The following is a 12828-nucleotide window of genomic DNA, read 5'->3' as shown; positions in this document are numbered from 1 at the left end:
TTTAAAGCCCCCCTAACGATGCATCGATTATACCTAATCTACGTTTTGCGTTATCACTTATCTCTGAAAGCTTCATTCTCACTCAAACCACGCTTACTCTCACCATCTCAATTGGATAGTTAAGAGTGCAGCAGCTTTGAGTACGTCATTTTTTGTGCCTTGTAAGTTCGATCTGAGCATCGAAGTCACTGCGTGTCGGTGTTAGCGTAGACTTGTTAAATTGATTACGTCACACAGGAGTGGGCGCTCAAACGCAACGAGAATGTTGCGCACTTGAAATCCGCACATCGAGCCTTATCTCAAAGATCCAAATCCAGAAGTTTCGTGTTCGTGTTTCATAGCATTTGTTTTCTCCGGCTATTTATACCTATTGTTTCATCCGGACCCTCCTCCCTTGCTCTTGATAATATATCTCGAAAAGCTAGCCATTAACTAATTAATATAATAGGAGTAGAGATCTCACGCCATTGATGGAGTCGTAGTGGTTGTATATGTAGGCCCAGTTCAACTCAACAAAAGTAAGTTGGCAATCATTTTCATATTTAAATGATTTGCTGAGTAGAACGAATTTCTCTAATTGCATTTCAGTAGGTCCTTTTTTGAAGACCTTTAACTTCCCTAAATGTCTAGCAAGTTGCTCAACAGAATTAACCTCTGTGGTTGTTTGGTTTATTTTTGCCACATTTTTTTATGAGATGATCAACAATTTGCCAATGAAGCTAATTACTGCAGAATCTACACATTCAATGAAATAAGCGATTCTTTGTAATAGAGAGATTTGAATATCCATAGGGTCAATTGTCAATTTTTTTTTTTTTTTTTTCCTAGTGTAGCGATGCGTCTGAAGATTTGCCAAATGTGATCGGATTCGAGCCTTTGTTGTTATTCGATTTTTTTTTTAAAAAAATAAATAAATAAAAATTACCGTTTATGTTTAGGCGCTGCAGTCTGGTTTTCTCTTGTTGCTTTGCACGGTCATTTAGTTCCAGCTCCCGCCGTCAAAGTTTTAAAAATATCTCGGGTCGCCTCCCAATATTTTTGTTGTCTCATGAAGTCCATGTGCGGTTTCAATAAGAGATTCAAATTATCCCTCGATTCTATTTTCTAGGGACGGATTCCTCAGGCTTGGCTATAAGTTATTTTATAGAGAGATAGGCGTAGTAGGGGTGTTTGAAATCACGAATTACTGAATTAAGACAAATTACTTGATTTTTGGCAACACCTTACCCAGGACTTTATGCGAGAACTTTATAACTTCGATCTTTTATAAAATTAGTCCACTGGTGCTCTGATTCGATGATTCTGAAGCAATCAGTAAGGTAAGACATATTTTCAACAGACTTTAGGTCCTGTCACACTAAACTCTGAACTAAACGTAGGTTGATTTTAACTTTCCTGACTGAACTTTGTTTCATCTCCCCTGTGAAAAAATACAAATTCGAGTATATTGAGATGCGCACTCGAATTCTTCCTGAAGTGACCATGAAACGACTTGCCGCATTCGTTGTTCCTAGATCAGAGAAGGCAGGGGCGCAGCTCACATTTAAGGACAGTAACGTTGTCATACATTGAAACAATCAAAGCCGCGCTCGGGAAAGTAACTGTACTGCGATAAAAATCATAATTGGTTACTTCATCGGCAAAATAGGCAGCGCTGGAGCTAATTTACCGTGTAAGAGAATTAAGAAAACGCTCCTAGTTTATGTCGCGTCGAACACTAGACGTTTATGAACTCCTGGATGCAACTATTCGAGCTCTTTGGATGTCCGTGTTGCATACGCACGGAATTGAAGGCATTTTGACAGTCCGAACACTCATCACTTCACCTCACCCGCAGTCTGTGGCTCGGCGTCAAAGATCCAACACTGCAGGGTGTTTTCAATTGGACCGCGTTTAACAGAAAGGAACCAAGCCACATCAGCTGTTGCCAATTTTAACAGGGCAATTTAATTTTTTACGAGAAAACGTTTGTGCGGATCCCTTTGAAAATGTTAAGGAATTTGCTTCGTACTATGGAGAAAATTCACTGAAATTTGCGCGAAAATCCGCACAACCGTTTCCATGTAAAAAATTAAACTAGCCAATTAAATTTGGCAATAGCTGATGTGGCTTGGTTCCTTTCTGTGTAACGCGGTCCAATTAGCCGTTTATACTACAGAGATATCTCCTAGGCACGAATAGTTTCATACAGACGGAGGGTGTGAGTATCTTCTGTGCTTCAATTTTGATTTCGCGATGTGCTGAGCATGATTTCGAGAGAATGAGTTTCAAGACTCTTCCGACTGCTATCAAATCAAAGTTACAGGGAAGTTACAGTATCTAGGAAAGTAAGATTTTTGTAAAAATAATAAAACTATATTAACGTATATAATTTTTTTAAGTTTAGAACTTAAATAAGCAGTCTATTAATTCTATATGCAGTAAGTATAAGGTTGTTTAATTTGTCGTTTTTAATAATTATTGCAATGCTTTTTGACCTATTGCTAAATAGCTTGCTTTTTCAGTTCGTTTCTTTCAATTTCTACGCAATTGCAGATGTGGTTTTTTCTTCAACTTTTCAGGGATTTCTATACTATTCCCCAATTAGAAATATTTACCCTCGGTAATGATAGTGAAGTTATTTTCCCGGAAACTAACTTGGTCCTAGATGTTTTGGTTTGGTCTAAAATTCAGTTTGTCCGCTGGTTTGCGTAAGCTTCCTTGCTGCATGAGCGATACAATTACGCCTTCAATTACCGATCAGGCAATTTCCTCAACTTGATGAGTGTATCGATGAGTGTGGAGCCTCCGTCTCTGAAAGTTTGTTTCGTTTTTTTCAGATTCCGAAATGGGTCCTTTTACGATAAGTTTGATCCTGATTTCAATAACGGCCGTCCTCCTGGTCTGGCGTTACCTGCAGAACAATTTCACCTACTGGCGCAAACGTGGCGTGCCGTACGTCCCCTTCTGGGAGAGCTTCTTGCTCTCCTCCACAGCGATGAAAAAGATAAACATCTTCGAATTCTTCGAGGTGTTTTACAAAGCCCTGGATGGGCACAGATTCGGGGGCGCCTTCCAGCTAGTCTACCCTATAATCATCATACGAGATCCGGAGCTCATCAAGACCGTCTTCATCAAAGCCTTCTCCAACTTTTACGATCGGAACCCCCCACAAGACGAGAAAGGAGATGTCTTCAACAGGACCCAAATCTTCCAACTCACAGGTAAAAATTGATGCTTAGATTAGGAAAGGCTGCTCGGTCACATTCATGCACTGATTCTGATAGCACCTGGATATACTCTACTTACCCACATTCTGACTTATTGAGGAAAAACGTCGCACAAATCCTTGGAAGTCGCCAAATTTCCTCTTATAAAATGTGCATCTGCACGCAAAGTAATTATTTGGCTTTCAAGTTTTAAGAGAAATTGAGAGAATCTTACAATTTAATTTGAAGTATTTGAAAATTTAAAAAAAACATTTATATAAGTTTTTTTTTTACAGAAGAAAGTTCACTGGAAAAAATTTGACAACGCTTAAATATTTATGTTTTCTTAGCCCTTTCTTCACGGATAGGTACTCAAGTTAAGCTTCAACAAATTTATGTGAATTTGAACTAAATTTCCTAAACCTTTCGCATTTCCTCCATTAAATTAAGATAAAATTGATTAAAATTGTGTCTCTCCGAGTATTTAATCACAAATTTTGAGACTAGCAATTTAAATCGAATTAATGCCAAAACTTGTTAAAATGTGCGGTCTTAGTAAAAATGTAAAAATGCGGAAATATAAAGGAGATAACTATACCATAACTGAGAAAAATTATTTGCATATCATTCCACGCAAAGAACACCCAACTATTCCCAAAATTCATCCTTTGCTAGCAATTCACCGTTTGAGTACGAACAACGAGGAGTTAGAAAAAACCGATGTTTTATTACAGTTTGTCGGTGTGCGTTTTTTTCGGACCTAGGAGTGATTAAGGAAATTGGCGCCTAAGACTTTGTTAATAATTCAAATTATCACTCGAAACTTGGCCACAGTGTTCTTAAGAGTACTGGAAAGCGTTCAGCCTCGAAAACAAAAAATTAAAAATTGCTCACCTCAGATCGGTTTTTATCAGTTACCTGAAAATTTTCTCGTATATTACTAGTTTGGCAGCAGCCACTCCTTCGTCTCCCACTTTTAAGGGGGAGTTTTCAAGGATTAGGCAGGAGTACCGCATACCGCCACCTAGAATGTGAGCTCTTATCTCAAAGGTCCATATGCATGGTAGCGAATCCATCAAATATTGGGTTTTTTGCGTTGCTGATCCATTAGGTTTTTTTTTAAAAATTTGATTACTATGTTTTTTCGAGTGCAACTACCTTAATTTTCAAAGAGATTTACAGGTGAAAAATGGCGGACAGTGCGGCATAAACTCTCGCCGGCATTCAGCTCGGCAAAGCTGAAAATTATGTACCAGACTCTGAGCGGCTGTGCGGAGGACCTTAATGCTCATTTGCAAACGCTCTGCTCGGAAACAGGGCAGACAGAAATTGACGTCAAAGAGCTCATGAGTGACTACACCATGGATGTCATCGGGGCCATCGCTTTGGGAATTAAGTGCAACTCCATTAAGGTAACATCTTCATCACTAATATAAAATGCAAACACAAGTCACATGCGGAATGTCAGTCTCATAAGGTTTTCCGAAATTTGAATTTACCAGTTTTAGTTCTCATCGATAGCTATAGTTCGTGAGTCCATCGCAGCTTACTTTTAGTAGCTTAATTTCCACAAAATTTTACCTACAATTTTCGTTTAGCATATCGATTGTGGAACTACCAAACCACGCATCTCGGTTTGCGACGTTGCAAACTTCCTGTTATACTGTATTTTTTTAAATGGCGTTACTCGACGTCCATTCTTAAAAACTTCCGTAATTTTTCTTCTCTATGCTTCTCTATTGCTTAGTAAATTCTGAGAAAATTTTAAGGAGTGATTTTTTTCTTCTTTTAAAAAAGAAAAGAGGGGCGGAGATTTTAAACACAGCAAACGACATAGGTGGTTTGGGAGTTTCACCGTCGACGCTGCATTCACTACCGTGTTTATAAAACAACTTAATGATTTATCTGACCGATTCGAGAAACGCTATTCGTGTAAAAATATGTGACATGAACGGAAAATGGCAACGTCGCAATTGAAGATACACATTTTTTGAAACTAACTTATAATATCGGCATTTTTTTTCATCAAATGGACGTATTTCTGTCAAACGGAACTAAGCAGCGCCATCGGGGGAGGAAGGTAGAGGGGGGCTTGGATTGGCGGCGGAATCGGGCGTCGGGCTCATTCCGTCCTGTACTCGCAATGTTTTTCCATGTCGCTTAGTTCCGTTTGACAGAACGCGCTATCCGGCATTCTAATTTCCTTAAAAAGAACTCAAATTGGCGCTTAGTTCCGTTTGACAGAAATACGTCTAAATGTGTTGTTGATAGGGTGAGAACAGCGAGTTTAAGCAGATCGTGCGGGCCACGTTCAAGTTCGATCAAAGGAGAACCATATTCGCCACGTTGGAGGTGATCCACCCCAAGCTCCCACGATTACTTGGACTCACATCTCAACTCCCCGAGGAGGAGGAATACCTGCTGGGGATCACGAGGGAAGCCATCGAGATGAGGACAGACAGTGAGTCGTCGAGCCGAAGAGATTTTCTCCAAATGTTGATGAATCTTCGCAGCCAAGAGCTCCAGCAGAGAAATGAGAATCCGAGCGGGGAACCCGACGGTATAGTATTTTTCTCCCTTTTTTCTAGAGTGTTGTGAGGTGTTCAGACAAGATTTGGGGCATGGTGCCCGAAGTTACACTAAAGTACCTATTGAAAGAGTATTGTTATGAATCTCGGAGTGAAATCCAGAGTGCATTTCCCTCCAGAGAAAATTTCGTTCCCAAGAAAATTAGTGTAATGTGAGTGCATAGTGAACCCCGATCCAAGAGAGCAGATCAATCCACGCCTCATTTGGACTGCATTTTGCGATTTGGAACTATAAATTCTGGCTCATCTGAAAAAACACTTACCGGGTGTCCATAAAGTAACTGAAAAGTGGATATAACTTTTGAACAAAAAAAGATAGAAGGTCGCGGTTTGTGGCATTCTTCATCATCCAAAAGGGGAAATTTTTCGATGGGGGGGCTTTTCCTGGTGGACCCCCTGGGGGGGCCCCAGGGGGGGGGCAACTTTAAAAATTCAAATGGCAACCCCCATTTTTTTAGACATGATTAAAAAGAACTTAAAAAGACAAGAAAAATGGCGCAAATAAAATTAAAATCGGTTATTTCGTTCAAAAGTTATAGCCGGTCAAAGTTTTAAATTGACCACTTTTCAAAAAATCGCCGATGAGCTCCAAATTATCGGAAAAACAAAAACAAACCGGGAATGAAAAGTTTGAAAAGTGCTTTTTAGGAAGAGGAAAAACAACTGACGTTGTCACAAGTCTGGATGGCATTGTTTCAAAATAAAATTTCGGAGAATTCAACATGGCGGCAAATTTGAGGAAACGCAAAAAATGAAAATTCCAGATACTGTTATCTTTCAAATACCCTCTAGTTTAAGGAAATCAAAGGTATCAACTTTTATTCCTTTATTTGGCCAAGTAAGAGCAAATTTGCTGACTTAGAAGTTGTCAAGCGGGGCGCCTTCAATCGTTGGAGTATGCGACATCACAGGATTAAGTGTGCTGTCGAAAAATGAAGCCGATGTGAAAAAGCGCTCCTCCTTTGGGATGCTTTAGAAATGTTTGAGGTCCTCCTCCTCAAATTTAACGAGAAAAAAGAAGAAAAGTAAAATTTAGCAATTTTTACCCACAAACTTGGCGAGCCAAAAAAACATGATTTATCCTGGTGGGGTAGGGGCGGTGGACATTTTTGACATTTCTCTCTCTGAAAATTAAAAATCCAAGAATAATTTTAATTCTCTAACTCCTGGCACTCCAGTTCGGCAAGGAGGATATCTGCTACGCTTGTAATTCCGAAGACGCCGTTCTACTCTTGATTATTATCTGAATTGAGATTATCTTATTGACAGTCTCAACCTTACGATTTGAGACACCAATCTTTTCGGTAACATCTGATGCACTATCTGATCGGTGACACGGTGAAGCGTAGCAGATATCCTCCTTGCCAAATTGGAGTGCCAGGAGTTAGAAAATTAAAATTATTCTTGGATTTTTAATTGTCAGAGAGCGAAATGTTAAAAATGTCCACCGCCCCTACCCCGCCAGGATAAATCATGTTTTTTTGGCTCGCCAAGTTTGTGGGTAAAAATTGCTAAATTTTACTTTTCTTCTTTTTTCTCGTTAAATTTGAGGAGGAGGACCTCAAACATTTCTAAAGCATCCCAAAGGAGGAGCGCTTTTTCACATCGGCTTCATTTTTCGACAGCACACTTAATCCTGTGATGTCGCATACTCCAACGATTGAAGGCGCCCCGCTTGACAACTTCTAAGTCAGCAAATTTGCTCTTACGTGGCCAAATAAAGGAATAAAAGTTGATACCTTTGATTTCCTTAAACTAGAGGGTATTTGAAAGATAACAGTTTCTGGAATTTTCATTTTTTGCGTTTCCTCAAATTTGCCGCCATGTTGAATTCTCCGAAATTTTATTTTGAAACAATGCCATCCAGACTTGTGACAACGTCAGTTGTTTTTCCTCTTCCTAAAAAGCACTTTTCAAACTTTTCATTCCCGGTTTGTTTTTGTTTTTCCGATAATTTGGAGCTCATCGGCGATTTTTTGAAAAGTGGTCAATTTAAAACTTTGACCGGCTATAACTTTTGAACGAAATAACCGATTTTAATTTTATTTGCGCCATTTTTCTTGTCTTTTTAAGTTCTTTTTAATCATGTCTAAAAAAATGGGGGTTGCCATTTGAATTTTTGAAGTTGCCCCCCCCTGGGGCCCCCCCAGGGGGTCCACCAGGAAAAGCCCCCCCATCGAAAAATTTCCCCTTTTGGATGATGAAGAATGCCACAAACCGCGACCTTCTATCTTTTTTTGTTCAAAAGTTATATCCACTTTTCAGTTACTTTATGGACACCCGGTATGTGCATAGAGAAACTAATGGTACATACATGCGTTGTTTTTAAACGGGCCAGAATTTAGTCAATTTATAGCAAATATTTGCTTTCTGACTTAACTCATTTTTATACTGTTCCTTTAAGTATAGATAAGTTCAGTTATGTGAGTGGAATCTGAATGAACATATCCTTGGAAGTAGCAACTGTTTAAAACAATTTTTTTTTTTTTTTTTTTTTTTTTTTTTTAAAAAGAAACTCGTATATTTTGAAGAGATAACCCTTATAAAACGCTTTATATGTTCGTTACATGGTATATTTTACAAAGTAAAATCTGCGATAAATAAAACTTTAATTAAATTTGAGGCAAGAAAGAGTTTATAAACTTTTAAAATATCAAGTGCAGTTTTGCAACGCTAAATTTTTTTGAAAAAATGTTGAAAGAACTTATGATTTTTTTTCCAAAGACTTTTAAGTCCACATCACGGAGAGTTAATTTAACTCTAAAAAAAAAAGAACAAAGAATTGGTTCATAAAACAAACGTTTTAATATATGCAGTTATTTTTTATGATTTGTTGAAAAATACTTCAAAGGTCACCGTTACTAGAGATATGTAATACTTGTAAAATTGAATCAACCCTGCGAAAAGAACGCCAGCGCCCTTAAAAGTGACGTAATTGGTGGTGATATGATTTCTTTGATTCAATGCAGAGCCAGTTTTCAGCGAAGACATCCTGGTGGGCGCAATCGGTTCGTTCCTCTCGGCCGGTCTCGAGCCGGTAGCGGCCACGCTCACTTTTTGTCTGTATGAGTTAGCTTTGCATCCAGATATTCAGGAGAAAATTTACCTGGAGATCAAGGAAACCAAGGGTCAAACTCTCAACGACATAAGCTACGAAGACCTCAAAAAACTCCGATATACAGAACAAGTCATGAACGGTAATGCTTTAAATTCAAATATGCATACTTATGCCTTATATTGCCCTATGTAATGAGTCAGTTACACTGGTTGCAGAATTTTGTTTTGAAGGCTGAACTTTGGATGGAATCAAACGCAGAGACAGGAACTGTAGCTTTCCCAGTGTTTATGGTGGATATCAGGCAGCGTATTTTCTAGTTTTAGTAGGAATGATCATTGTAGCTGTAATTTCCTTTTCTTCTGCAAATGAAAATGAAATTTACAAGTTTTTGTATACTTTTATGTACCCCCCCCCCCCACATTTTTCATTAATTTTACTTAAGACACTAAATTAAATCGAGGATACATTTCAAAGTGTAAGACCAAAAAATTCATGGACCCTCTGCCTACGAGGAATAACAGAAGTCATGATAAACTTACGTTATGGTAAACGTTCCAGTGGCATAGACTGTTTAAAATGAAAATTATAAATTCGTTTTCAGGAGGAAAAAACTCTCTTAAATATATTAAAATATGCGAAGCAGTAAACCCTTTCTGGGGTTTTTAACGTATGGACGTCACGTCTTCCACAATTTTTTTGTTCAATTTATATGAGTAAATATATTTAAAAATTTAACGTCCATTCTTTGCTTTGTGTGTTGCATACATTAAATTTTATTTTGCGCTTTACATTAAAATAAATGATTTTTAGAAAGGAGCAATATTTTGATCTTACCTTTTCTGCAGGGCATAAATTCTACGTACAAGAAATAGCTTCCGAACCATTAATTCAAAGAGTTTCTCCCCCTTATTTTCTTAAGTTTACATTAAAAAGTCGATGTTGCCGAATTTCTTTTCGATTTACTGCTCTAGGTTCCTTATGTGTCTTTTTTATCATCTAATTACCAGAAACGCTGCGGAAGTATCCCGTTGCCGGCATCATGGCCAGAATTTGTACGGAACCCTTTAAAATACCAGACTCTGATGTTGTTGTGGAAAAGGGGATGAGAGTATTTGTACCACTATTCAGCATTCAACGTGATCCTCAGTACTTCCCGGAGCCAGACAGATTTGATCCAGAGCGGTTCTCCGAAGAAAATATCCAGAAAATTGTTCCCGGGACCTACTTGCCTTTTGGCGATGGCCCAAGGTCTTGCATAGGTAAAACCTTGAATAGCTCTTCTCCCTCGTCTTTTCTTCTTTTACTTCTCCACCTTCTCCTTTTACTTTTTCTCTCTCTCTTTTCCCTTCTTCTACCTCTTCTTTATTGGTAATACAGTCCCAAAAGAACTTTAGTTTAACACGGGAAAAAAACCGCTTGGATCTAGAGTCCCGACTCTTGAAAACAATGACAAGAAAAAATTCTCTTGATTCAATCGGATTTTTACTTAGATAAAGAACCCTGCCTCTTAAATTAAGCGGATTTCCTCTTGATTCCAGTAAAAATCCGATTGAATCAAGGGTATTTTTTCTTGTTATTGTTTTCAAGAGTCTGGACTCTAGATCCAAGCGGTTTTTTTTTCCAGTGATTCCAAAACACTTTCCAGCGACTTCATTTTCATCCTCGAGTTTTCATAGAGTCCTTGAATATTTTACTTCCTTGACTGAATCCATATCCTTTTTAACACTTTCGGAACACCTTAATCGTGAAATTATTCTCTTCTTTAGAACTAAAACTCAAATTTTATCATCCTTTTTGGTCCTTTGCTATCCTCAATTTTTTTGACATGATAAAACCGTTGGATTTTTTGAGCTGTCATTAATCCGACAATATCCTCATGCTCAAGATTTTGGCACAAGAATCTCTCAGTATACGTCCTTTCCTTCGATCGTTCCTCCGGAAGATTGTCCTTTCAAAGACCCGCAACATGTTCTGGTCCTCCTCTCTTAAGGTCCAAGTTTCACATTTACACATCACTACCGCGCGGTCTTATGAGTACCTTGAATAAGTTCCTTACTTGTTACATCTGAAAACCCGATTCATATAGTGTTACCTACAAAGAAATCCTTTTATCCGCGATATTTCATTGCACTTGAAAACCATACCATCATGTGTAGGAAACGCTGAATTATGCCAGTAAAATTTTACTTGTAACAGCGATGATGTGAAATCTTTTGATCTCCATTAGCGTATTCTCATCTATCAAATAAGTTTCCTTTCAATAACTGTTTTGCTTTCTGAAGGTAAATCCAATCAAACTGATTTCAGATGCTATGATAATTGCGATTATCATCAAAAAGCTCTAACTGAAAACTGTTGGCTAATCCCAATTTTCAACCGTCTATAAGCATTCTTAAAGAATTTCATACCCTAAAATATACTTGCATGTTTTTTCATGTTCAGTCCAGTATGTAAGTATGAGATATGACGATTTTTTTTCATGTTATTCCAGCGATGCGGCTGGCTCTGCTGGATGTCAAAACGATGCTGATCAAAATGGTATCCAACTACACTCTCTACCCATGCGCAAGAACTCAAAGGATTCTGGAGTTTGACAAAAAATTGGTCTCTTTAAATCCTGCAAGTAGTCTGTGGATTGGCGTGAGGAAAAGATAATCGTATCTGAGACATATTTAGACTGAAAATTCAATAAATAGTTTCGTTCCTTACACTAAAGCTCAGTTTTTTTTTTCTTGTAGCGATCACTTGTCGCACTTCGAGAAACTGCGACCAAGGTAATGCGATAGTATGTTCAGTCAAAACAAGCTTACGAAGCGCCTTCAGACTAATGAATATGCAACTTTGCATGATTGCCGAGTTTGAATAGTTGCAGCTCATTTTTTTGTAGGAGCTAAACTGAGAACAAGTGTATCGAAGTGTGACGTAGCCTTTCGTATTTTATTTTGTATAATAAAACTTATTCGTTAATATTTCCTAAAATATTCAACGATTTTTCTTCTAGTAATGAGTTCATAAAAATTTCAAGCCATTATATCTCTTAGTTTTCCTTCGATGAGAATCTAAAGTATTAATTATAGTCTTGTTTGTACTCATGACGTTTTCACAACCTTGATGTACTTCATGATTTTTTTAACGTCGGAAAAGGAAGCACCTTGATTACGATTTTATTATGATTTTCTCTTTGCGCTCACATTGAAGGATTTCTCGATCAATCCTGATCTTTATTAATTGCGAGGAGAATTTCAGATTTAATTACTGATGGATTTTTGGGAATATTGTTGCTTCTTCATCCCAATACTCTGATCGAATTAAAAAAATAACAGCGATCCTCTTGGTGGAAACTGCAAAAAAGTGTAACTCGTTTGCGAGCCTAATAATCCCCGAGCCTATTTTATTTTATTTTATTTTATTGACGGAGATTAAATCAACAGTGTTGCTAAAATTGTTGTAGATTATTCCTCACACGAGGAATTAAAAATTAAGGAAGTTTTCAAAAAATTATTTTTCCACTTTGAAAATAAATCACGACAGAAAATTTGCAGTATCAAAAACTGAGATTTACACTTGTGTTGTTTCACCGAAAATGTATAGATGTGTTGCCAAACGGAAGGAATTCTTACCGGCGTCTCCGCGCAGTATTGTTTTTGGAATTCCTTGAAGATCGCACATTCTCCGACAGGGTGCTTGAGGAACCCTTGGTGAGAATTTTTTAAAAACTGATTTTAAAAGTGATCCCTAATTTTTACTTGTCATAGTACCTATCATTCGCTTCGAAAAAGGAACTTCAAATTTTAAAGAAAGAGAAATGCATCTGCGCGCATTTGTCATCCAAAGAGCCTCCATTGGTTTGAATCAAAATATTAACTTTAATATTGCAAGACAAATGACAATGTACTTAATTATATTTTTGTTTTAAAAAGAAGTAAATCAAGTAGATTTTTACCTCAGTACGAGGGCTGGCACTAAAATACTTCCAACAACCAAATTTGCAGTT

The 12828-nt window shown here is 37.7% G+C and overlaps 1 protein-coding gene across 2 annotated transcripts; it reads left to right on the top strand.

Moving 5' to 3' along the window:
- Positions 1-285: 285 nt before the first annotated feature.
- LOC109035029 (cytochrome P450 6k1) lies at positions 286-11549 on the top strand. Of its 2 annotated transcripts, none has more exons than XM_072299954.1 (7): positions 286-587; positions 2820-3203; positions 4371-4600; positions 5460-5748; positions 8746-8973; positions 9842-10093; positions 11326-11549. In XM_072299954.1, the coding sequence occupies exons 2-7, from the start codon at positions 2828-2830 to the stop codon at positions 11487-11489; spliced, it is 1539 nt and encodes a 512-aa protein (XP_072156055.1). In that variant the 5' UTR covers positions 286-587; positions 2820-2827; the 3' UTR covers positions 11490-11549. The 2 variants fall into 2 exon arrangements, with proteins under 2 accessions (XP_072156055.1, XP_018904035.2); XM_019048490.2 differs by having other exon boundaries at positions 287-518.
- Positions 11550-12828: the final 1279 nt, after the last annotated feature.

The sequence above is a fragment of the Bemisia tabaci genome, chromosome 4 (genome assembly GCF_918797505.1).
Source record: "Bemisia tabaci chromosome 4, PGI_BMITA_v3".
Classification (NCBI taxonomy): Eukaryota; Metazoa; Arthropoda; class Insecta; order Hemiptera; family Aleyrodidae; genus Bemisia; species Bemisia tabaci.
The sequence above is the reverse complement of the archived record's forward strand: the minus strand, read 5'-3'. Positions and strand labels throughout refer to the sequence as shown.

Bases quoted from the DNA above. Each gene is read 5' to 3' on its own strand.
- LOC109035029 (XM_072299954.1), top strand. From the start codon at position 2,828: ATGGGTCCTTTTACGATAAGTTTGATCCTGATTTCAATAACGGCCGTC. The intron at 4,601-5,459 runs GTAACATCTTCA...TGTTGTTGATAG, and splicing joins TTAAGTGCAACTCCATTAAG to GGTGAGAACAGCGAGTTTAA. The intron at 8,974-9,841 runs GTAATGCTTTAA...TCTAATTACCAG, and splicing joins TACAGAACAAGTCATGAACG to AAACGCTGCGGAAGTATCCC.